General features: G+C 47.5%; 1 protein-coding gene across 5 annotated transcripts in view; it reads left to right on the top strand.

The window, feature by feature from the left end:
• The window catches only part of BTBD8 (BTB domain containing 8), a 329,622-nt gene that overhangs the window by 165,536 nt on the left and 137,597 nt on the right, over window positions 1-26,489 (top strand). For all 5 annotated transcript variants that reach the window (XM_063939895.1, XM_063939894.1, XM_063939893.1 and 2 more), the window contains exons 8-9: window positions 20,000-20,088; window positions 20,419-20,521. In XM_063939895.1, the coding sequence (XP_063795965.1) occupies window positions 20,000-20,088; window positions 20,419-20,521 (192 nt within the window). The remainder of the gene's footprint in view (window positions 1-19,999; window positions 20,089-20,418; window positions 20,522-26,489) is intronic.

The raw sequence follows: 26,489 nt of genomic DNA, 5'->3' as shown, positions 1-26,489 counted from the left end.
ACAAGAATATTGTTTTTTCCTGTAGTACTACAAGTCCCAGCAAGCCTCCCCCGCAAGCTGGTACTTGGAGAACCACAAGTTCCAGCATGCAGGAGAAAAACGGGACCGCTGGTACCTGTAGTACTACTGGGAAAAAAATACCCAAATAAAAACAGGAGACACACACCTTGAGAGTAAAACTTTATTTCACACCTGCCGACACACACACACACTTACCTATGTTGACCCGCCGACTGCCACGTCTCCTGATCCGACGATCCGGGGTACCTGTGAATAAAATTATACTCTCCTCAATCCAGTGTCCAGATATAAATCCTCGTACTTTGCAAAAAAAATAAACGAACACCCGGACCAGCGGACTGAAAGGGGTCCCATGTTTACACATGGGACCCCTTTCCCCGAATGCAGAGACCCCCACCGTGACTGCTGTCACAGAAAGGTCTCTTAAGCCAATCAGCGAGCGCAACGTCCTGGCACCCTGCTGATTGGCTGCACGTCTGAGCTGTCAGACAGCGCATCGCAAAGCATCTCCATTATACTCAATGGTGGGAACTTTGCGGTTAGAGGTGAGGTCACCCGCGGTCCGCTGACGGCAAAGTTCCCACCATTGAAAGTAATGGAGGGAGCTGTGCGATGCGCTGTCTGAGCTCACACGCGCATACAGCCAATCAGGTGAGTGCAACGAAGTAGCGCTTCCTGATTGGCTGAAGGGACCTCTGTGACAGGAGTCACGTGGGGTCCCGGCATTCGTGGAAAGGGGTGCCATGTGTAAACATGGGACCCCTTTCAGTCCGCTGGTCCGGGTGTTCGTTTATTTTTTTTGCCAAGTACGAGGATTTATATCTGGACACTGGATTGAGGTGAGTATCATTTTATTCACAGGTAACCCGGATAGTCGGATCAGGAGACATGGCAGTCGGCGGGTCAACATAGGTAAGTATGTGTGTGTCGGCAGGTGTGAAATAAAGTTTTACTCTCAAGGTGTGTGTCTCCTGTTTTTATTTGGGTATTTTTTTTCCAGTAGTACTACAGGTACCAGCGGTCCCGTTTTTCTCTCGCATGCTGGTACTTGTGGTTCTTAAAGTACCAGCTTGCGGGGGAGGCTTGCTGGGACTTGTAGTACTACAGGAAAAAACAATATTCTTGTCATTTTCTCAAGGCTATCAGCCCCCCATCCGCAGCCCATGGATGGGGGGGACAGCCTCGGGCTTCACCCCTGGCCCTTGGGTGGCTGGGGGGGACCCCTTGATTGAAGGGGTCCCCACTCCCCCAGGGTACCCCGGCCAGGGGTGACTAGTTGGATATTTAATGCCACGGCCGCAGGGCGCTGTATAAAAGTGACCCCCGGCTGTGGCATTATCTGTCCAGCTAGTGGAGCCCGATGCTGGTGTAAAAAATACAGGGGACCCCTACTCTTTTTGTCCCCCGTATTTTTTGCACCAGGCGCAGAGCCCGGTGCTGGTTTTAAAAATACGGGGGATCCCCTGTCCATTTTCCCCCGGATTTTTAGAACCAGGACAAGCTCGAAGAGCCCGAGGCTGGTTATGCTTTGGAGGGGGGACCCCACGCAATTTTTTTTCGGGGTTTTTCCCGTTTTTTAAAAATCTGAACAAAATCCGTCAAATCGGCCGTTTTTTGTCAGCGGGACTGTCGAATCCGTTTTTTATTGAATATGGTCAATTTCGGCACCCACTTGCCGAAATTAGACGGTCGAATTGTGTCGAATTAGAAAACGGCCGAAAAATTGTCGCGATTCGCCGCTAATTGCATATACCCCATAGTCTGCCCCATGAAAAAAATCATTATGGTTAGCACATCTAACTAACTTCTAAAGGTCCGTATATGTGACAAGATTACTTGCCATGGACATACCGCTCTCACATACACAAATACCACAATGAAAACAGAGTGCAACTGCTCTTCCAGCTTCTGTCCTCCTGTGCTCCGCTCCCAGCTTTTATCCTCCTGTGTTCCGCTCCTATCTTAATTGCCGCTCTACCAGGTTCTGTCCTGCTGATATGTCCTTTTGTGCTCTGGTTTCAGGTTCTGTTGTGCTTCTCTTCTCCTGGAATCTGCTCCTTTTCTTTCCAAATGCTCTTTTCTCAATTGCTCTGTCCTTGTATGCTCTGCTGGCAGGTTCTGTCCAGCTGTTTTTTTTCCTCCTCTGCTGCCAGGTTCTATCATGCTGCTCTGCCAGTCTGTGTTCTGCTACAAGTTCTGTCCAGCTGCTGCATCTTTCTGTGCGCCACTCCCAGTATTAGGTTTGGGAATTCTCTTCAACGAATTCTATTTCTCTTACGTCCTAGAGAATGCTGGGGGTCCACATTAGTACCATGGGGTATAGACTGGTCCACCAGGAGCCATTGGCACTTTAAGAGTTTGAGAGTGTGGGCTGGCTCCTCCCTCTATGCCCTTCCTACCAGACTCAGTTTAGAAAATGTGCCCGGAGGAACCGGTAACAGCTAGGGGAGCTCTCCTAAGCTTTTCTAGTAAAGTTTTATTTTTTTACAGGAGGCTGTTGTCAACAGCCTGCCTGCAGCGAGGGACTAAGGGGGGGAGCAGTGTCCGGTCTGCGGGGTCTGAGCCACTGACTCCGCTGACTGGACACTGAGCTCCAGAGGGGTCTGATCGGTCTCCGCCACAGGGGAACCACTCGCCCCAGCAGCATGCCGCAGACCCCTTACAGAGCCAGAAGAGAGTGGTGAGTTAGTCACAGACCCCCTAGCAAGCGGGGGGCCAGTGTGAAGATGGCGGCAATGGGGAGAGAGCGCGGTATTAACCGCGCTCCTGGGATGGTACCAGAGGCACATAGTGCGGCGCTGTGAGGTGCGCCCTGGGCTAGCGCTTACCCCCCACACTGGTCAGCAAGCCTGTCGGGGTCCAGGGATCTCAGCCAGCAACTTTCCTCAGGCAAGTATAATCATCTGAAGAGCGGGAAGACCGCGCCATTAACGGGGCAGAGCTTCTCCTCAGAGCGGACCCAGCAGCGTTCCAGCGCCATTTTCCTACCTGCAAGCACTGAGAGGAAATTTCAGGTCCCTCCACAGCAACTCCAGCTTACTGTACACTGTACCAGGGGGCTGTAGAAGGGAGGGAGGCTGTGATTAGACTGTGTGTCCTATTAAGGAGCACAGCGCTGACAAGGGGTTTCTCCGCTACAAAGTGCTGTGTGTGGGTTGGCTTCAATCTCTGTCTCTCTCTTGCCATTCTTGGGGGGTAACTCTGTCTGCCCCCACGTGTGTGTGTGTGTGTGTGTGTGTGTGTGTGTGGAGTGTTTGGTGGTCTCCTTTAGCTATGTCCAGAGACACTGTGTCATATGCAGCAGAGGATTTATCCTCCCAGGATGATCCCATTCCATGTAATCAGGCTAGCACTGGTTTAGCACAGATACCAGCAAGGGAACCAGAGTTGTTTTCCTCTATCAAAACTTGGATTTCTCAGATTTCTGACAGGGTTGCTAGTAATGAATCTGCAACCCAGGTATTACAAAGCTCTATGGCAGTATGGCCTGTGTCTGGTACCTCAGAACACCCCGCTCTATACCCCCACAAACGTGCGCTTGTGCATGTCACACAAGACGACACGAATACCGATTCTGACACTACAGGTGGTGATGGGGATGTGTTGCGGGGGTCCGCATCTCTTGCAAGGGGGGTGCAATTGTTGATAGAGGCTATCAGGGATGTGTTAAATGTAAATTATACCACACCTGAGCAGGTTGAGGAGGCTTTTTTCACTGAAAATAAGAAAGCCTCGCTAACCTAACCTGCGTCAAAGGAGCTGAATGCTATATTTGAAAAAGCATGGGTAAAAACCCTGAAAAGAAGTTTCAGATCCCTAAGAGGATTCTGGTGGCTTTTCCTTTCCCTGAGGAGGATAGGAAAAGGTGGGAAAACCCGCCGATTGTTGACGCATCTGTATCCAGACACTCAAAAAAGGTGGTTTTACCTGTTCCGGGATCTACCGCCTTAAAGGAGCTGACAGATGGGAAAATTGATAACACGCTTAAATCAATGTACACTGCTACAGGGGCCATATTACGTCCCACTATTACATAGTGCATGGATTGCACGGGCAATAGTGAAATGGTCGGCTACCTTGCTTTAGGATTGGGATACAATGGATAGGGATGACGTTGCATTGTATTTACGCAGCATTCATGATTCTGCAGGTTTTATGGTAGAATCCATGTAAGACCTGGGTTCCATGGCTTCGGGAATTTCTTCCATGTCTCTTTCAGCTCGTCGGGGACTGTGGCTCCGCCAGTGGTCGGCCGACGCGGAATCCAGAAGAAGTGTGGAGTCGCTACCCTATACAGGTCATGCTCTCTTTGGGGAAGCTCTAGACGCGTGGATATCCACCGCTACAGCGGGTAAGTCTCCGTTCCTTCCTTCAGCATAACCTGCTCCGAAGAAATCCTTCTCCTCAGCTGCGCAGCAGTCCTTTCTGCCCAACAAGCCTAGAAAGGCCAGATCATCCAATACCTTCTTTAGGGGAGGTAAGGATAAGTCCAAGAAACCTGCCGCTGCAGGTTCCCAGGAACAAAAGCCTGCTTCAGGTACCCCAAAGTCCTCCGCATGACGGTGGTCGTCACGGCCCGGAGGTGGGGCTAGTGGGAGCGAGACTCAAACAGTTCTGTCATGTCTGGGTATCGTCCGGCCTGGATCCCTGGGTGTAGTAGATATTATGTCTTAGGGATACAGGCTGGATTTTCAAAGTCTCCCTCCTCATCGTTTTTTCAAGTCGGGCTTGCCACCTCTGTTGGAGGACAGCACAGTGCTTCAAGACGCTGTCCAAAAGCTGGTGGAGGCACAGGTCATTGTGCCGGTGCCACCTCACATGCTGACCAAAGGTTACTATTCAAACCTTTTCGTGGTACCGAAACCGGATGGTTCGGTCATGCCCATTCTGAACCTAAAATCATTGAACCCCTTTCTTAAGGAGTTCAAGATCAAGATGGAGTCTATCAGGGCGGTGATATCAGGTCTGGAAGAGGGGGAATTCCTGGTATCACTGGATATCAAGGATGCGTACCTTCACATTCCAATCTGGCTGCCGCATCAGGCTTATCTCCGATTCGCACTCCTGGACTGTCATTTTCAGTTCCTGGCCCTGCCATTCGGCCTCTCCACAGCACCAAGGGTGTTTACTAAGGTGATGGCGGAAATGATGATACTACTCCGCAAGCAGGATGTGAACATCATCCCTTATCTGGACGATCTCCTGATAAAGGCATCGTCCAAGGAGAAGCTGCTGCAGTCCATTGTTCTCACAACGCGACTGCTCCAGAGTCACGGGTGGATTCAGAATTTTCCAAAGTCACATTTGGAACCTACCCAGAGATTGTCATTTCTGGGAATGATCCTGGATACGGAAGTGCAGCGGGTGTTTCTTCCGCGGAACAAGGCGTTGGTGATACAATCCATGGTCCGGGAGGTCTTGAAGCCACCCCGGGTGTCTGTTCATCAATGCATTCGCCTATTGGGAAAGATGGTGGCCTCCTACGAGGCTCTCCAGTACGGGAGGTTCCATGCGCGGCCCTTCCAACTTGATCTCCTGGACAAGTCATCGGGATCTCACCTCCACATGCATCAGAGAATTTGTCTGTCGCCAAAGGCAAGGATTTCTCTCCTCTGGTGGCTCCAATTGCCTCACCTCCTAGAAGGCCGCAGGTTCGGGATTCAGGACTGGGTCCTGCTAACAACAGATGCGAGCCTCCGGGCTGGGGAGCAGTCACCCAAGGAGTAACCTTCCAAGGACGGTGGTCAAGCCTGGAAGCCGGCCTGCCCATCAACATCCTGGAACTAAGAGCCATCTACAACGGTCTTCTTCAGGCGGCCCCTCTTCTGAGAAATCGGGCCATCCAAGTGCAGTCTGTCAACGTAACAGCAGTGGCTTACATAATCCGACAGGGCGGAACGAAGAGCAGAGCGGCAATATCAGAGGTGACGAGAATACTCCTCTGGACAGAAAAACACGCGTTAGCGCTGTCAGTCATCTACATTCAAGGAGTAGACAACTGGGAAGCAGACTTCCTCAGCAGACACGATCTCCATCCAGAGGTTTTCAAGGAAATAACAGATCTTTGGGGATTGCCCCAAATAGACATGATGCCCTCTCGTCTCAACAAGAAGCTTCGGCGGTATTGTTCCGGGTCGAGGGACCCACAGACAGTGGCAGTGAACGCCCTGGTGTCTCCGTGGGTGTTCCAGTCAGTGTACGTGTTTCCACCACTCCCACTCACCCCAAGAATCCTAAAACTCATAAGGAGAACAAGGGTTCAAGTGATCCTCATTGCCCCAGATTGGCCAAGAAGGGCTTGGTACGCGGACCTTCTAATTCTACTGCTAGAAGAGCCGAGGCCTCTTCCTCTTCGGGAGGACCTGCTGTAAGACTTACCGCGGCTACGTTTGACGGCATGGAAGTTGAGCGCCTGATTCTTGCTCGGTAGGGCATCCCAAAGAAAGTTATTCCTACCCTCATACAGGCTAGGAAAGGGGTAACGTCAAAACATTACCATCGTATTTGGAAGAAATATGTTTCTTGGTGTGAGTCCAAGAAGTTTCCTGCGGTGGATTTTCAACTGCGACGTTTCCTCCTCTTCCTGCAAGCAGGAGTGGATATGGGTCTGAGGTTGGGATGTGTGAAGGTCCAAATTTCAGCCTTATCCATTTTTTTTCAGAAGTAAATGGCTGCCCTCCCTGAGGTTCAGACCTGTTTGAAGGGAGTTCTGCGTATCCAACCTCCCTTTGTACCGCCTACGGCGCCATGGGACCTTAACGTGGTGTTGCAGTTCCTCCAGTCGGATTGGTTTGAGCCTCTACAGGAGGTGGAGCTCAAATTTCTTACATGGAAGGCGGGCACTTTGTTGGCCTTAGCTTCTGCTAGATGTGTCTCCGAGCTGGGGGCTTTATCCTGTAAAAGCCCTTACTTGATCTATCACGAAGATAGAGCTGAGCTCCGGACTCGTTAGCAGTTTCTTCCAAAGGTTGTGTCGGCATTTCATATCAACCAACCTATTGTGGTGCCAGTGGCTACTGACTCCTCAATTACTTCAAAGTCCTTGGATGTCGTGAGGGCTCTGAAGATTTATGTGAAGAGTACTTCTCGTCACAGGAAGTCTGACTCTGTTTGTCCTATATGATAGAAAATTGGGTGTCCTGCTTCTAAGCAGACTATTTCTCGCTGGATTCGGTTCACTATCCAGCACGCTTATTCTACGGCAGGACTACAGTGTCCAATGTCTGTTAAGGCCCACTCTACTCGGAAGGTGGGGTCTTCCTGGGTGGCTGCCTGGGGCGTCTAGGCAGTGCAACTTTGCTGAGCTGCAACTTGGTCTGTGTCGAATACGTTTGCAAAGTTCTACAAGTTCGATACTTTGGCCTCTGATGATCTGAAGTTCAGTCAATCAGTTCTGCAGGAGCCTCCGCGCTCTCCCTCCCGTTCTGGGAGCTCTGGTACATCCCCATGGTACTAATGTGGACCACAGAATCCTCTAGGACGTAAGAGAAAATAGGATTTTGGTACATACCAGTAAATCCTTTTCTCGTAGTCCATATAGGATGCTGGGCGCCCGCCCAGCGCTTCGTTTTCCTGCAATTGTACTGAACCAAATAACAACTTAGTTTTAGTTGAGTACTGCATTGTTACTTGGTAAGTAATGTTTCAGCTGTTGCTGAGTTGTTCAAGCTAGTTGTCTTGACATGCCTTGTATGTTTGAGCTGGTTTGAATCTCACCACTATCTGTGTGTAATCCTTCTCTTGAAGTATGTCGTCTCCTCGGGGCACAGTTTCTAAACTGAGTCTGATAGGAGGGGCATAGAGGGAGGAGCCAGCCCACACTCTCAAACTCTTAAAGTGCCAATGGCTCCTGGTGGACCCGTCTGTACCCCATGGTACTAATGTGGACCCCAGCATCCTCTACGGACGAAGAGAAAAGGATTTACGGGTAGGTACCAAAATACTATTTTTTTCACTTTTGAATTATAAAATGTATTTCTGCTGCGGGTTACACTGGGCTCCACAGGGAAGAACATCAGGGTGTAGAGTAGGATCTTGATCCGAGGCACCAACAGTCTCAAAGCTTTGACTGTTCCCAAGATGCACAGCGCCGCCTCCTCTATAACCCCGCCTCCGTGCACAGGAACTCCGTTTTGTAGTTGGTGCCATGCAGTAAGCAGGCATACAACAGGTGGGCTGCTACAGCAGCCCTGAGAAGAGCTTTTCTAAGCGAAGACAGAAGACTTCAAGGGCTGCTGCAGTGATGGATGTCAGTCTGACATCTCCTGCTGCAGCTCCATCACCTGCCCCAGCGGCGCTGTATACTCCCGCGCCCTGGTTGCCGGGTACTTACAGCGGAGGCTCCGGTTTGCTCCACGTTAGTCACACACTCGCTGAAGTTCTCCTGGATCGCGTGGCCACACTCAGGGAGGAGGTAAGTGGGTCCCCTAGGCGGGTCCTGCTGAAATCGAGGTCCGGCGCGGCCGGTGATACTGTGGTTGGGTAGGGACTCCACTAAAGCACCAGGGCAAGGGCACAGGTCGGTTTTTCTTTCATAAAAAACGTTTTTATTACAGCCCATAGTACCAGTGGTGAGGTCCAGCAGGGGGATAAGGCTTGGACCTGTAGCCCCAGCCCCAGGGCGCCATTTACAGTAATGTTCCCGCTCTGGAGCTGCATATATCTCTCTCCCTCACTCCCAGTCAGTGTTTGGGCGCCATTACACAGAGCAGCACTGTTCCTGGGACTGTTTGGGCAAATCCTCCTTTCTAAAGCCGCCTGCATGTCAGCCCTGTGCATTTTACAAGACACTTAAGTATTCTACATGTCTGTTGACAGTGTTAGTTAAACAGTGCTTTTGGTCAGGGTTATATAGTACAATTACCCTGTGATATACATCCAGTCTTTACTGTGCACTGATATATCTACTAATTATATAGCTATACTGAGTATTACTTTGTATTGCTAGTCCAGTGCAGTTTTATTGCATGCTAAAATTTCTGCATTGTACATTGTGACTATGGGGGTCATTCCGACCCGCTCGCTGTTTTAGGGGAGGGGGCGAAACGGCGTTTGGCCGCCGTTTCGTAGGCGCGGTCCGGCCAAAGCAGGCGTGGCCGGACCGAACGGGGGGCGGGCCGCAGCGGCTTCGTGACATCGTACGCAGCCGCTGCGGTCCGGGGATCAAGGAGTAGCTCCCGGCCAGCACGCTAAAGCTGCGCTGGTCGGGAGCTACTCCTGAAGTGCAAAGGCATCTCGCCGCTGTGCAATGCTTTTGCACTTCTGCGGGGGGGGGCTGGCACTGACATGCGGGGCGTCCCCCCGCATGTCAGGAAAGATGACCGTAGCTGTGCTAAATTTAGCAGAGCTACGATCAACTCGGAATGACCCCCTATATGTGTGTGCATTTAGCTGCTGTGTGACCTCCATTTCGTGTGTCTCACTCAGATTGCTATCCCTATATTCTATGACCTGAGGGGGCTCAGTGCGTCAGGTTTATTATCTGATATAGGCGTCTCACAAGATATACTCATTGTGTATTTTTCTTTGTGATTTTTAGTCACCATATACCTCTTGAATTCCCTGTTGCGGAGTATATTAGCTGCACAGTGGGTGCTTGTCGGGTATATTGCTGCTGATATTGTACCGTGTTGCCTGAGATTGTGCTTTCAGATATGTCGGCTACAGGGGGCAACAGAGCTGGAGCTGATCCCACAGTGTGTGGAGGTGACGCTGCAGGCATGTTTGAGGAAAACTTGGCAGCAGAGAGTTCAGGTTCTAGGGTTTCCCTACCCCCCAGTGGAATAGTGGCAATGGGGGTTCAAAATGTCCCACCTTGGGCTACATTTTCCTTGTTATTAACTATGCTTGTAACAAAACTTACGCCCCCTATGGGACCTCCTGTGCCAGTACAACAGATTATGGTCCCTGCAGTTAATCCGCCCTGGGCAGATCAAATCTCCAATCAGTTACAGCAATTAAACCAGTCGCTGACTAAAAAGAAATCTGACTCTCGCCCGCCTACGACCAAGGGGTCATCTAAACGGGCCATTTCTTCCTCACAGTCTACCACTGTCCCAGACACTTCATCTGATGAGGATGGTGTCTATACTGACCCCTCAGATTCTGATCGGGATAGTTCTGATGGGGAGGCTGGTTCACAGATGGATGTTCCTGACTTGTTGGAGGCGATCAGGATGATTCTTCATATCACTGATAACGCAGAGCCTAAGAAACCGGACAGGTTCAAACGTAAGAAAGTGGTTAAGCAAGTTTTACCTCACTCTGACCACTTAGCTGACATACGTCAGGAATTCTGGGAAACTTCAGGTAAGAAATTCACACCTCACAAGAAGATGCTGGCTCGCTATCCTCTTGCTGTGGAGCTAAGTAAAAATTGGGAGACTCCCCCGCCAGTGGATTCGCAGGTGGCGTGGCTGGTAGTATCCTCAGCTCTGCCTGTGACTACCGTCACATCTCTGAAGGAACCGACGGATAAGCATGTGGAGGGTTGTTTAAAGGCGATTTACACCCTAACTGGTACTGCGCATAGGCCCACTATTGCAGCAACTTGGGCTGTAGAGGGCATTGAGGCGTGGGCCCGGGAATTGGAGGCAGAGTTGCATTCCAATGCTTCTGATCACGCTAGACAATGTCTGTCGTATATTGTCACAGCTTCTCATTATGTGAAGGAGGCGGCCTCTGATGCCGGTATTCTGGCGGCCAAGGCTTCTACTACATCTGTCCTGTCTCGCCGGATTATTTGGTTGCGGTCATGGTACTTAGATCTGGACTCCAAGAAAACCCTGGAGGTGCTCCCATTTAAGGGAGACATTCTTTTTGGAGAAGACCTCAACAAGATAGTGGCTGACTTTGCTTCTGCTAAAACGACATGTCTGCCTAGTACTGCTCCTTCGGCGCCGAAGGCCAAGAGTACTTCCTCTCGTTCCTTTCGTCCTCCAGGAAAAGCAAAAGGTCAGGCGTACCCAAAACACTTTCGCACTTCCAAACTTGCTAAGTCCAAACCCAAACGGGCCTGGGCTGCCCGTCAGCCTGCTTCCAAAAGGGACAAGCCTGTCGTATGACAGGGTGGGCCTCCGCCTGGGGGATCCCGGGAAGGGGGGCCGACTTCTAGGGTATACCCAGGAATGGTTGAAGACCACTTCCGATGCCTGGGTACGGGAAGTCGTCACTCGAGGTTACGCCGTATCATTCAAGAAAGGTCCCCCTCATCGATTTTGCCTATCAGATCTTCCATCTGACCCAGTGAAGGCAATCACCTTTCAGTCTGTGGTACAATCCCTCCTGGACACAGGAGTGGTAGTACAAGTACCTCTGACTCAGAGAGGCAAGGTGTACTATTCACCAATGTTCCTAGTCCCGAAACCGAATGGTTCCTCCTGGCCCATTCTCAACCTCAAGTCCTTGAACAAAATTGTCAGGGTTTCCAAGTTTCGCATGGAAACCCTTCGCTTTATTGTTCTGGCCTTGGAACCTGGGGATTATATGGTCTCCCCGGACATACAGGATGCTTACCTGCATATTCCCATTGCAATGTCACATCAGCAGTACCTGAGGTTTGCAGTGGGCAACCTCCATTACCAATTTCGGGTGTTCTCTTTTGGCTTGACCACGGCTCCGCGTATTTTCACCAAGGTTATGGTGGTAATGACAGCTGTACTCCACCGTCGAGGGGTAGGGATCCTACCGTATCTGGACGAGTTGTTGATCCTGGCAAATTCCCCAGAAGTTTTCCTACGCCATGTGGATCTGACCATCCAGTTTCTGCAAGCTTTCGGGTGGCTCATCAACTGGAAGAAATCTTCCCTGGTTCCTGCGCAGAGCATGGTGCACCTGGGAGCGTGTTGGACACCCACAGCCAGCGGTTGTTCTTGTCTCAGGAGAAGGTCCTAAAGCTTCTGGACAAGATTCAATACTTCCTACCTCGTCCGCAAGTGTCAATACATTCGGCGATGCAAGTGCTAGGTCTCATGGTGTCTGCTTTCGACATGGTGGAGTATGCTCAATTCCATTTACGCCCTCTGCAGAAACTGATTCTTGCCAAATGGGACAGCCTGCCTCACCGGATCAGGTCTCACATGATCTCCTTGCCTCTGGAAGTCCGTCTGTCACTGAGCTGGTGGCTGCAGGACCGACGTTTGAGCGGGGGTCGTCCCTTCTGGATCTCCAACTGGGTCCTTCTGACGACAGATGCCAGTCTGAGAGGCTGGGGTGTGGTGTTGGAGAAACACTCCCCTTCAGGGTCGGTGGACCAAAGAGGAGTCTTGCCTCCCGATTAAACATTCTGGAACTGCAGGCGGTGTTCAACGTGCTGAACCTGGCCCAGCATTTAATTCAGAACAGACCGGTTCAGGTACAGTCGGACAACGCCACCACGGTAGCGTACATAAATCATCAAGGTGGTACTCGAAGCCCATGGCAATGAGGGAAGTATCAAGGATTCTTCAATGGGCGGAACGCCATCTGCCAGCCATATCGGCGGTGTTCATTCCGTGTGTCCTCAACTGGGAAGCAGACTTTCTTAGTCGTCAGGACATGCACGCCGGGGAGTGGAGCCTCCATCCAGAAGTATTTCAACTCCTCGTGGACAAGTGGGGCACTCCAGATGTAGATCTGATGGCCTCTCGACACAACCACAAGGTTCTGGTCTTCGGAGCAAGAACAAGGGATCCTCTAGCAGCGTTCGTGGACGCACTGGCAATCCCATGGAATATGTGTTCCCTCCAGTGTCTCTACTGCCCAGAGTGATAAAGAAGTTCAAACAAGAAGGAGGCATACTGCTTCTGATTGCTCCCGCGTGGCCCAGGCGGCATTGGTTCTCAGACCTCCAGGGCCTCTCGTTAGAGCGTCCCCTTCTACTTCCACAATGACCAGACCTCCTCGTTCAGGGCCCTTGTGTCTACCAGGATTTTGCCCGACTTGCTTTGATGGTGTGGCTCTTGAGGCTTCCGTACTGAGGACCAAAGGTTTTTTTGGAGGCGGTCATTCAAACTATGTTGAAGGCCCGTAAGCCGGCTTCTGCTCGGATTTACCATAGGGTCTGGAATTCTTTGCTTGGTGCGCGAATAACAATCATGATGCTTACAAGTTTAGTACAGCCAAACTTTTGGCTTTTCTACAGCAAGGCCTGGACTTAGGTCTTCGTCTGGCCTCCCTCAAGGTTCATATTTCTGCGTTGTCGGTATGGTTTCAGAGAAAAATTGCATCTCTGCCTGATGTTTATACCTTCACTCAGGGTGTGTTGCGCATTTAGCCTCCTTATGTCCCGCCTGTGGCCCCTTGGAATTTGTTGGTGGTTTTGTAGGCCTTGCAAGAATCTCCATTTGAACCTCTTGCTTCCGCGGATCTTAAGTGGCTTTATCTTAAGGTCTTGTTTCCACTAGCCATTGCTTCTGCTAGATGCGTTTCAGACTTGGGTGTCTTTTCCTGTAAGGCCCCCTATCTGATTTTTCCGTGATCGGGCAGTTCTTAGAACATGCCCTGGTTACCTACCTAAGGTGGTGTCTTCATTCCACCTTAACCATGAGATTGTGGTTCCTGACTTTGATTCTCCGGAGTTGTCTTCCGGAGAGCGGTCTTTGGATGTGGTACGGGCTCTCCATATCTATGTGAAGAGAACTACTTCATTCGGAAGTCTGAATCTCTCTTTGTACTGTTTGGTTTTCACAAACGTGGCTGTCCTGCTAATAAGCAGACATTGGCCAGATGGATTAGAATGTGATTGCCCAGTCTTATGTACAGGCTGGTCTTCCAGCTCCTGCTACCATTAAGGCCCATTCTACTTGGTCTGTTGGACCTTCTTAGGCGGCCCGCCGTGGTGCGACCCTTGAACAATTGTGCAAGGCGACTACGTGGTCCTCAGTGAACACGTTCATAAGGTTCTATGCCTTCGATACTTCGTCTCCCAGGATGCTTCCTTTGGACGCCAGGTTCTTGTGCCCGCTACAGTGCGTCCCCTCCCATAAGGAACTGCTTTAGGACATCCCCGATGTTATTCCCTGTGGAGCCTAGTGTATCCCACAGCAGAAAACAAGATTTATGGTAAGAACTTTCTGTTAAATCTTTTTGCAAGGTACACTGTGCTCCACAGGGCGCCCACCCTGACGCACTTAGCTTCTTTGGGTTGGTATGGCATTAGCCGCTGACACCCTCTCCTGTCGTGAGTGTGTGGTGTATGTGGCTACTAACGATTGCCGTCTCTCTTACCTGCTACTGCATTGGACTGGTTAACAAAAACGGAGTTCCTGTGCACGGAGGCGGGGATTTAGAGCAGGCGCCACTGTGCATCTTGGGAACAGTCAAACCTTTAAGCCTGCTGGTGCCTCAGATCAAGATCCTACTCTAAACCCTGATGATATTCCCTGTGGAGCCCAGTGTACCTCGCAGAAAGATTTAACAACGGTAAGTTCTTACCATAAATCTCGTTTTTTCTTACGCCCTAGAGGATGCTGGGATCCACATTAGTACCATGGGGTATAGACTGATCCACCTGGAGCCATTGGCACTTTAAGAGTTTGAGAGTGTGGGCTGTCTCCTCCCTCTATGCCCTTCCTACCAGACTCAGTTTAGAAACTGTGCCCGGAGGAGCCGGTCACAGCTAGGGTAGTTCCTAGAGCTTCTTTAGTTTTATTATTTTTCTAAGTGTTAAGTTAGGCACAGGGAGGCTGTTGCCAGCAGCCTCCGTGCTCCGTGGGTCTTAGGAGGGGGGGGGGGGGGGGTAGTGTCCGCCCTGAGGGGTTTTAAGCCACTATCTCCGCTGACAGGACATTAGCTCCTGAGGGTGATGATCGTTAGCCGCCCCAGGCGACCACTCACTCCCGCAGTATGCCGCCACCCCCTGACAAAGCCAGAAGATTCCGGTGGCGAGTGAGTCACCGGCCCCCTCAGCAAACGGGGAGCCAGTGTGAATGGTGGCAACTGGGTGGGAGTGCAGTATTAACTGCGCTCCGGATGCTCAGCGGTACATAGTGCGGTGCTGTGAGGGGTGCCCTGAGCCAGCGCCTATACCCTACCCTGGTCAGCAAGCCTGTCAGGGACCTAGGTTACACTGCCAGCAGAAATCCTCAGGCCAGTATAAAGAATTGAAGAGCGGGAAGCAGCACCATGTTCAGGGGGCGGAGCTTCTCCTCAGAGCAGACCCAGCAGCGTTCAGCGCCATTTTCCTACCTGCAGATCCTATACAGAGACGCTGACATGTAGAGCTGTCCCTCCAGGCAACTCCAGCTATCCTATGCGGTACCAGGGGGTTGTAGAGGGGGGGGGGGGGCTGTGTACATACTGTGTAGTCTATTAAGGTACACAGTAAGCGCTAGGTAGTTGTTTTATATCTACCTCAGAAAGCGCTGTGTGTGGGTTGGCTCCAATCTCTGTGTCTCTCTCTGGCATACTTGGGGAGGAACTGTGTCTGACATTTCCCTGTGTGTGTGGGGGGGATGTTTGTTGTCTCACATAGCCATGTCCAGGGACTCTGCTACACCTTCTATGAAGAAACCATTTTCTTCAGATGTGTCGCAGTCCTTTTGGACCGCTAAGGTAAAAATGTCCAAGCCTCCTACCACTTTCTTTAGAGGTGGTCGTGCAAAATCCAAAAAGCCTGCACCCGCAGGCTCCCAGGACCAGAAACCTGCTTCTGGTTCCTCAAAATCCTCAGCATGACGGTGAATGGCACAGCCTGGAGAACGGGCTGGTGGGTGCGAGCCTCTGACGTTTCAGACACGTCTGGGTGTCGTCCGGCCTGGATCCCTGGGTACAGGATATTGTGTCTCAGGGGTACAGACTGGAGTTTCAAAAACTCCCGCCTCACCAATTCTTCAAATCAGGCTTGCCAGCTTTGCTGACAGACTGCTGTCCTATGGGAAGCCATCCTAAAATTGGAAAAGTCACAGGTCATTGTCCCAGTTCCACCTCATATGCAAAACAAGGGTGGTTATTCAAACCTTTTCGTAGTACCGAAACCGGATGGTTCGGTTAGACCAATTTTGAACTTGAAATCGTTGAACCCTTACCTTAGGGTGTTCAAATTCAAAATGGAGTCTCTCAGAGCAGTGATTTCAGGTCTAGAGGAGGGAGACTTCCTGGTATCCCTGGATATCAAGGATACGTACCTCCACATTCCGATTTGGCCACCACGCCAGGCTTATCTCAGATTTGCACTGTTGATAGTCGCTATCAATTTCAGGCACTGCCATTCGGCCTCTCCACAGCACCGAGATGATGGTTTTCCTCCGCAGTCAGGGGGTGAACATAATCCCATATCTGGACGATCTGCTGATAAAGGCATCGTCTCGGGAGACATTGTTGCAGTCCATTGTTCTCACGACTCCTCTGCTCAGGGAACACGGTTGGATCCTGAACCTTCCAAAGTCACATTTGGAGCCGACAAGGAGATTGTCTTTTCTGGGAATGATTCTCGACACCGAAGTGCAGAGGTTGTTTCTGCCGGGGTAGAAAGCGTTGGCGATTCAAACAATGGTCCGGGATGTCCTGAAGCCAACCCGGGTATCTGTTCATCAGTGCATTCGCCTTCTGGGAAAGATAGTTGCCTCCTACAAGGCTTTGCAGTACGGAAGGTTTCATGCTTGGTCCTTCCAACTGGATCTCCTAGACAAATGGTCAGGTTCTCACCTACACATGCACCAGAGGATACGTCTGTCGCCGGAAGCCAGTATTTCACTCCTCTGGTGGCTGCAAATGCCTCACCTTCTGGAGGGCCGCAGGTTCGGGATTCAGGACTGGGTCCTTCTTACCACGGAAGCAAGTCTCCGGGGCTGGGGCGCAGTCACTCAGAGGGAAACCTTCCAAGAAAGGTGGTCAAGCCTGGAATCCAGTCTTCAAATAAACATTCTGGAACTAAGAGCCGTCTACAACAGTCTTCTCCAAGCAGCTTATCTTCTTCGAGATCAAGCCATTCAAGTGCAGTCTGACAATGTAACGACGGCGGCCTACATATACCAACAGGGCTGAATGAAGAGCAGAGCTGCAATGGCAGAGTTACCAAGAAAAGCACGCGGTGGCGCTGTCGGCAATCTTCATTCCGGGAGTAGACAACTGGGAAGCGGACTTCCTCAGCAGACACGATCTTCATCCAGGAGAGTCGGGACTCCATCCGGAGGTGTTCACAGAGGTAACGGATCTTTGGGGTGTACCTAAAATCGACATGATGGCCTCCCGCCTCAACAAGATGCTTCGGAGTTATTGTTTCAGGTCAAGGGACCCGCCAGCCGTGACACCCTAGTGACTCCGTGGGGGTTCCAGTCTTTGTACGTGTTTCCTCCACTTCCACTCATTCCAAGAGTTCTAAAACTCATAAGGAGAGCAAGAGTTCAGGCAATCCTCATTGCTCTGGACTGGCCAGGAAGGGCTTGGTATGCAGATGATCTGGGTCTTCTGCTGGAAGATCTGAGGCCTCTTCCTCTTCGGTAGGACCTTCTGCAACATGGGCCTTTTGCTGATCAAGACTTATTGCGGCTACGTTTGACGGCATGGAAGTTGAACGCCAGATATTAGCTCGGAAGGGCATTCCGAGCAAGGTTATTCCTACCCTGATACAGGCTAGGAAAGGAGTAACATCCAAACATTACTGTCGCATTTGAAAAAAGTATGTCTCTTGGTGTGAATCCAAGAAGTTTCCTACGGTGGAGTTTCAACTGGGACAGTTTCTCCTCTTCCTGCAAGCAGGTGTGGATATGGGCCTGAGGTTGGGATCCGTGAAGGTCCCGATTTCGGCCTTATCTATTTTTTTTTCCAGAAACAGCTGGCTTCCCTCCGTGAGGTTCAGACTTTCTTGAAAGGGGTTCTGCATATCCAGCCTCCCTGGATTGTCGTGTCCTACGTCTGTTAAGGCCCACTCTACTTGTAAGGTGGGTTCTTCCTGGGCGGCTGTCCGGGGTGTCTCTGCTTTACAGCTTTGCCGAGCGGCTACTTGGTCTGCGTCGAACACGTTTGCTAAGTTTTACAGGTTTGATACTTTTGCCTCTGAGGACCTGAAGTTTGGTCAATCAGTTCTGCAGGAGCCTCCGCGCTCTCCCTCCCGTTCTGGGAGCTTTGGTACATCCCCATGTTACTAATGTGGACCCCAGCATCCTCTAGGGCGTAAGAAAAAAAAAAAAGTAGTCCGTAGAGGATGCTGGGCGCCCACCCAGCGCTTCGTGATCCTGCAGTGTTTACTTAGTTCAGTACTGTTTACTCTTGGTTAAGTACTGTTTTAAGTAATCTTGTTCAGCAGTTGCTGAGTTTTTTCAAGCTGGTTAGTTTGGTTTGCCTTATATGTGTGAGCTGGTGTGAATCTCGCCACTGTCTGTGTAAAATCCTTCTCTCGAAGTTGTCCGTCTCCTCGGGCACAGTTTCTAGACAGTCTGGTAGGAGGGGCATAGAGGGAGGTTGCCAGCCCACACTCTCAAACTCTTAAAGTACTAGTGGCTCCTAGTGGACCCGTCTATACCCCATGGTACTAATGTGGACCCCAGGATCCTCTACAGACTATGAGCAAAGGATTTACCGGTAGGTAATTAAAATCCTATTTTCAGGTATTTACTAATAAAGTGTTTAATTTTTTAAAAGTTACAGTACATTCTTGAACAAATTAATGATAGTATATTAATTACAAGGAGAAATAAGTATAAAGTAGGATAGCTAAAAAAGGGTTATGACAGTTCAGTTTGATCATCAGAGGCCCATGTTTGTCGTGTGGTGATACATAGGGTAAGAAGTTGTGCTTTACACACAGATTACTTAAAAAGATTTTATAGAGATATTTGTGAAAATGCGTATTCTTCATTAGAAGTATATTTTGGGGGGTATCCAGTTAGCCGTGGTCTTGACTAAAGTTATCTCGACTATCTCCTGAAATATCAGCTTATTGTAGACTTCGCACCTGTCCTATTTCAAAATGGCGATTACTGGATTTGCGCCATAATTCTAGCTGGCAAAAGATAAGTGTAGGAGAAAATGGCCAAGTCTGCCTGTACCCCCCAAAAAGTAAAAAAAAATAGGAAAACTTTATAGTAGTCTACTAATGGCCATAATAAAACTATTTGGTGTTATTAAATTGTGTCAAATGGCTGTTTATATACATTTTTTCACAAAAAAATTATAGAAATTGGGTTTTTTTTTCCAGCAAAATAAGTGCTCTTATTAAATTTGGGGTACATAAAAATGAGTATAAGTATATGTTTTGGTCATTTTATGGGACTTTAAAAATAAAAAAGTGGAAATGGACCGATTACTCCTACCTGCAAGTCTAAAAACACTTGTCCCACTCATAAAGCAGCCCAATATACCTGTCCCATACCTTGTACCTCAATTTCTATCACTATGCATTTTTTTGCCCCCCAAAATTACGCAATTATTGGCCAATTAAAAATAATTAAAACCATCTAAGTGCCTAATCAGTCATTCAGGGTGGTGACCCAGGGGTTCTGAATCAAATCCCTATATTTTTAGCTTTAAAATAGGGATTTTGAACCACTTATCACCTGTTCAGAGATGGTGAAGAGAAATTCGCAATAAACCCTATGAAGACTTTTCGCTGCTAATTAGATACTGAGTTATTGCAAATGCGATAAAATATTGCAAAACCGCTTTATCACGGCTAATTGGATACCCCCTTAGTGTTATAAATACCTTATGTTATTATACAGTACGTGTAAGCAGAATGTGCATCCTTTGTAGACTACATTGCGCTTTGCTTTGCTAGTAAACATGTTAGGGGAGTGTTGGGCTTTGAGAACTACAGATGGTCTTTGTTTCCTACTAACAATAATCTTGTTTCTTGAGCTGGACCTGTAGGAAGGAAACCATTGCATGAACACTTTTGTGTTGTGAACATAGCAGGGGAAGAACAACAATATTTGTTGCAGATAATGTTTACCATATCGATTTTTGTTGGGATGTTTACTTCATAAATAATTTAGATGCATTGTAACAGCGGGACAGGGATTATTATAATTTGTGTTAAAATGCTTTGTTTGTTTTGTTTCAGCCTGTAGTTGGAATGCAGCAGTCGGTGTTAGAATGTCTTTCTATTGCTTATTCCTTGGGGGAGGAACCATTATATACCTCGTGTATGAGGTAAGTACACAAGTAGATCTGGAAGCAGTGGAGGAAAGGATCCAGTTGGTGTAATGTTTAGGTGTAGTATGGGGTTGCGTAGGAGACTGCCGGTCACATAACTACATCCTGTAGTATGTATCAAAACACATGTCCTCTACATAGTGCATTGCTCCAGTGTGATAGTGGTTGTTTCTCACCTGGGGCCCTCTTGCTCCGTAAGAGGGGACCACTCTGTGTATGTATCAGGGATCCGTGTCTGTTGGCTACTAAATGATTTCTTTAAGCTAAGGTAAGGGATATATTATTTAATATATGAAAAATGACTGTTGTGGTTTGTTTCTTAATTAGGTGGATTGAGAAATATTTTGTGAAATGTTGGTCTGAGAGAAGCTTTGCCAATTTGCCTGAGGATTTACAGAAAAGCTGCTTCACTATTTTGGTTCAGTCACTTGTGAGTATAAATGAGCTCATTTCATCTCTTTTATCGGTCTCTGTATCCCGTGGCATTGTTTTGCTGGTGGTGGAGTGTATTGATGAGGTGGGGGCGGCAGGGAGGATGTTAAAGTTTCACTTTGGCAGTTCATGTCCTCTATGCTTGAGGTTTTCTAATATATTAAATTGGACATAGGCAGTGATGCGTGAAGATACTGTTGAAACATAACTAAATCTGTCTCCTGTCCTGCTAAATCCTATTGTGTGTTTTTGTAAGGAATTCTGCAAGCATCGGGTACTGCAACAATGTACTTCAAATAACACATATAATTGTGCAACATCATAGATGATGTCAGTCTTGCTTATCTAGCAACTGCTGGTCATGCTTTATTTATTCAGCCCAAAATTATACCCTGCAAACTTTGTTATAAGCTTGGGGGGGGGGGGTTTGTTGTTTTTTTAACATTATTTGGTCTGTATGAACAAAATTCTCTGTACACTGGTACAGGTTGAGTATCCCATATCCATATATTCCGAAATACAGACTTTTTTGAGTGAGAGTGAGATAGTGAAACCTTTGTTTTTTGATGTCTCAATGTACACAAACTTTGTTTAATACACAAAGTTATTAAATATATTGTATTAAATGACCTTCAGGCTGTGTGTATAAGGTGTATATGAAACATAAATGAATTGTGTGAATGTAGACACACTTTGCTTAATGCACAAAGTTATAAAAAATATTGGCTAAAATGACCTTCAGGCTGTGTGTATAAGGTGTATATGTAACATAAATGCATTCTGTGCTTAGATTTAGGTCCCATCGTCATGATATCTCACTATGGTATGCAATTATTCCAAAATACGGAAAAATCCCATATCCAAAGTACCTCTGGTCCCAAGCATTTTGGATAAGGGAGACTCAACCTGTAATGTAATTTTAGGACCAGTGTCCAGTATTGTGTACATGAAATCTACCCTTACATTCTAGAATCTTTTTTTGTTTTGTACCAGGAGGGGGGGTTTTGTGTGCACACGGATCCTGTTCTGTTGGATGCCGCAGAACAGGATCCGGCCAGTGATGCACGGGATTTCAATAGAACACAGTGCATAGCTGCACTGTGTGAACACATACATTGAAATGTATGTATTCACATTAAAATCCAACTGTCCTGTCATCCGGCCCAACCGCAGCATGCTGCGGTTGGATCCGGTGCCGGCGGCACCGTTGCATATGTGTAGGTGCCCGTGTGCAGGCTCCTTCTGGCCAAGCGGGTTATTCAGAACGGGACCTGCCTGCCCGCTATGTATGGCCTTACCCTACAGGATACTGTAGTTGCCTTTTTTTTAATGAATATATATATATGAGTGTGTGTGTGTGTGTGTGTATATATATATATATATATCTATATATGTGTGTGTGTATGTATATATGTGTGTGTGTGTGTGTGTGTGTGTATGTATGTATATATATATATATATATATATATATATATATATATATATATAATGCACACATTATATATAATAGAATCGTTTAGTGAAAGACCAGTAGGGGGCTATCTTGCAAATAAAAATACTTATCTTATTTCATCGTTGGTTAGAAATATTCTCTTAGAGGTACCTACAGTAGAGGAAATCACAGTAGGTATTTAATCAATACAATAATGCATACTAAACACAATGTTTTTCGCAAAAATGTTTTCTTTTTTTCATATGAATGCATTTACAATATAGACATTGACCATGTAGACACTGATGCAATATCGACATGTCATTCCTGGTGGCCCAGCGGTCCCCTGCATCTGATGGCAAAGGCAGCTTCTGGGTCCTAGCAGTCATGGGATCGTCACTTCTGGGTCAGACCCCTAATCTAACCTCCCTCCCCTGAAGCCTAACCCTAATGTCGTTATTCTGCTGGTCGAATTTTTAACAATGCCGACAGTGGTGTCGATTTTGTAAATTGCGACCTAGTGACTACATCCCCTACATGACGATGGTCATGCAGTGTGAGCTAGCTACATCTGATTGGCTGATTCGCGTTTGAAGCTTTCTTCATTGCTAGTACCTAGATTATGTTATTATTATTATTATTATTATTATTATTTATTTTTTTTTGGGGGGGGGGGGGTTAATAGTTTTTTTTTTTTTTATGCCCATATTTTTTCATTTTTATTTGTTTATGAGAAGGGGGATATTGCCTTCTGTGTTTTATATGGCTTTTTTTTCTGTTTTCTTCAATCCTGATATTGAATGTGATTTTCGCTTGTAAAATAAATGTTAGTAAACTTTTCTCGTTCTTATGGCCTAGTTGTGTACATGTATCTGGTGTAAGTATGCCTAACATAAACCTGCTGCGTATTTACTAATACTAAGATGGATTATTTTATTTATTATTACCAGTTATTTATATATCGCACACATATTCCGCAGCGCTTTACAGAGAATATTTGACAATTCACACGAGTCCCTGTCCCAGTAGAGCACACAATCTATATTCCCTAGCACATTTTCATGCACACACATTCACGTTAGGGTTCATTTTGTCAGAAGCCAATGAATCTACCAGTATATTTTTGGATTGGATATATATTGAGATGCCATGGCTTCAGTATTGGAGGAAATATGCTGATTTTACTAGTGACTTTTCAGAGGTAATAAGCAACTAGTCAGGAGTCGCCTAAGCTTCAGAAGGCTCTATTAACTAAGTTATAATACATAAAATCATAGGAGCCAGCTCTATGGGTACTGTGGAATATTTGTGCTGCCTAGACACTAACCATGCCTTTGCACAACACAATGTCAGACCTACTGTTTGGGGAAATGGAGGTAACCTGAGCACTCACAATCATTTAAAAAGCTGTATGTATATGACGATCAAGCTTCTCCCTCTACGGTCACTGTGAAGTGCTGAAGAGGAAAGTATAGACATATTGGTGGTAATTCTGAGTTGATCGCAGCAGCAAGTTTGTTAGCAATTGGGCAAAACCATGTGCACTGCAGGTGGCGCAGATATAACATTTGCAGAGAGAGTTAGATTTGGGTGGGTTATTTCGTTTCTGTGCAGGGTAAATACTGGCTGCTTTATTTTAACACTGCAATTTAGATTTCAGTTTGAATACACCCCACCCAAATCCAACTCTTTCTGCACATGTTATATCTGTCCCCCTGCAGTGCACATGGTTTTGCCCAATTGCTAACAAACTTGCTGCTGCGATCAACTCCGAATTACCCCCCAATGCTCCGAATAGTCACCCGTATAGAAACAGAGTACTAAACCATCAGCGGCACATATTGTGAGTACAACAATAGTCTACTAAATGCCAGTATAGCTAATCGGAGTGTGTTGTGTAAGCTCTCAAAATGAAAATAGAATTGTTGATTCAACATTGTCCTGAGCAATGTATATATAGTTATACTGTACTAACACTGAGTTGCTGTGCAAACCTTTCTTCAAAACAAAGTTCCTCATTACTGCATTTTTAGAATGCAACATGAAATATAGGATCGTCCACTCATATTTATAAATGCAAGTACTAAGACATTTATTTTCTGCAAATCATGTCCAGATATACAGTGGGGCAAAAAAGTATTTGGACAGCCACAGATTGTGCAAGTTGATCCACTTGTAAAGATGAGAGAGGTCTGTAATTTCCATCATAGGTACACTTCAACTGTGAGAGACAGAATCTGGAAAAAAAAAATAGGAAATCACATTGTATGATTTTTAAACAATTTATTTGTATATTCTTGCGAAAAATAAATATATAGACAATTGAAAAGTTTAACTCAATACTTTGTAATATAACCTTGGTTGGCAATTACAGAGGTCAAACGATTCCTGTAGTTCTTGACCAGGTTTGCACACACTGTAGCAGGTATTATGGCCCACTCTTCCATGCAGATCTTCTCTAGACCTGTCATGTTTTGGGGCTGTCGCCGGGCAACACGGACTTTCAACTCCCTCCACAGATTTTCTATTAGGTTGAGGTCTGGAGACTGGCTAGGCCACTCCAGGACCTTGAAATGCTTCTTACGGAGCCACTCCTTAGTTGCCCGGGCGGTGTGTTTGGGGTCATTGTCATGCTGGAAGACCCAGCTACGTTCCATCGTCAATGCTCTTACTGAGGGAAGGAGGTTTTTGCCCAAAATCTCACGATACATGGCCCCATTCATCCTCTTCTTAATACGGATCAGTAGTCCTGTCCACTTTGCAGAAAAGCAACCCCAAAGCATGATGTTTCCACCCCCATGCTTCACAGTGGGTATGGTATTCTTGGGATGCCATTCATCATTCTTCTCCCTCCAAACATGGCGAGTGGAGTTTATACCAAAAAGTTCGATTTTGCTCTCATCTGACCACATTACATTCTGCCAATCCTCCTCTGGATCATCCTGATGGTCACTGGCAAACTTGAGACGGGCCTGGACATGTGCTGGCTTAAGCAGGGGGACCTTTCGGGCGCTGACGGATTTCAATCCATGACGACGTAGTGTGTTACTAATGGTAACCTTTGTGACTGTGGTCCCAGCTCTCTTGAGGTCATTGACCAGTTACCCCCGTGTAGTTCTGGGCTGATTCCTCACCGTTCTCAAGATCGTTGATACCCCACGAGGTGAGATCTTGCATGGAGATTGTCAGTGATCTTGTATTTCTTCCATTTTTTAATAATTGCGCCAACAGTTGATCTCTTCTCACCAAGCTGCTTGCCTATTGTCGAGTAGCTCATCCCAGCCTTGTGCAGCTCTACAATTTTGTCCCTGGTGTCATTAGACAGCTCTCTGGTCTTGGACATGGTGGAGAGGTAGCAGTCTTGACTGTTTGAAGGTGTGGACAAGTGTCTTTTATACACCTAACCAGTTCAAACAGGTGCCATTAATACAGGTAACGAGTAGAGGATAGAAAAGCTTCTTAAAGAAGAAGTAACAGGTCTGTGAGAGCCAGAAATCTTGCTGCTTGGTAGGTGTCCAAGTATTTATTTTCCACAAGAATATACAAGTAAATTGTTTAAAAATCATACAATGCGATTTCCTGTTTTTTTATTTTTTAGATTCTGTCTCTCACAGTTGAAGTGTACCTATGTTGGAAATTACAGACCTCTCTCATCTTTTTAAGTGGGTCAACTTGCACAATCGGTGGCTGTCCAAATACTTTTTTGCCCCACTGTAAGACTACATGAAAATATGTGCAACTGGTGCCTTACTGCGTGTGTGGCACGGGCGCCTTGCTGCCTGCCTGTGTGGTACGGGCGCCTTGCTGCCTGCCTGTGTGGTACGGGCGCCCTTCTGTGTGTATGGTACTGGCACCCTGATGTGTCTATGGCGGACCTGTCTTAAAATCCAAAAATGCTTGCAAGAACATACACAATCATCTATCTAGACTAGAACAATTTCCCTGATCCCCACTTCCCTAACCTGACCCCTCATGTTTACTGCCTGACACAAAATCTCATAGAACATATATTAAATGCGACCTAATGTCAAATGTCAGACTGTTCTGCCTTCCCTTAGCCACAATCAACCCCATTGGGGGAGTTCAATTGTTTTACGTGCCTGATTTCCTGTCTAAAGTGATGGGAGATCATGGGGTGCTATTCAATAGTTTGTTTTTTCACACTGACCGTGCAGAGAGAGTTCGAGTTGAGCTGCATAAAATGTCTAAACCTGACCAATCTAATGGGCGCAATGCGAAAAGTACCATTTGAGGACTGAAACGGGTCACTTAACTCGCATGGGGGGATGCGCGCTGATATGCTGGTGCCCGCGGCCGAACGGAGCTACAGTTGAATATCTCCATTGGGTCCCGTCTGCTGGCTGCCAAAAATAACAATTGAATTCCCCCCCCCCCCCCCCCCCAATATGTTTAGGGTGTTACGGGTAGGTATAGGATAGAAACTGGTGCTGTTTACTTGTGGTAAGAGGTATGCCACGATTAAGGTTCATTAAAGGGCCGAAACCGTCAGGTGCATTTTTGCTATTACTGCTTG

The sequence above is a fragment of the Pseudophryne corroboree genome, chromosome 9 (assembly GCF_028390025.1).
Source record: "Pseudophryne corroboree isolate aPseCor3 chromosome 9, aPseCor3.hap2, whole genome shotgun sequence".
Classification (NCBI taxonomy): Eukaryota; Metazoa; Chordata; class Amphibia; order Anura; family Myobatrachidae; genus Pseudophryne; species Pseudophryne corroboree.
The sequence above is the reverse complement of the archived record's forward strand: the minus strand, read 5'-3'. Positions and strand labels throughout refer to the sequence as shown.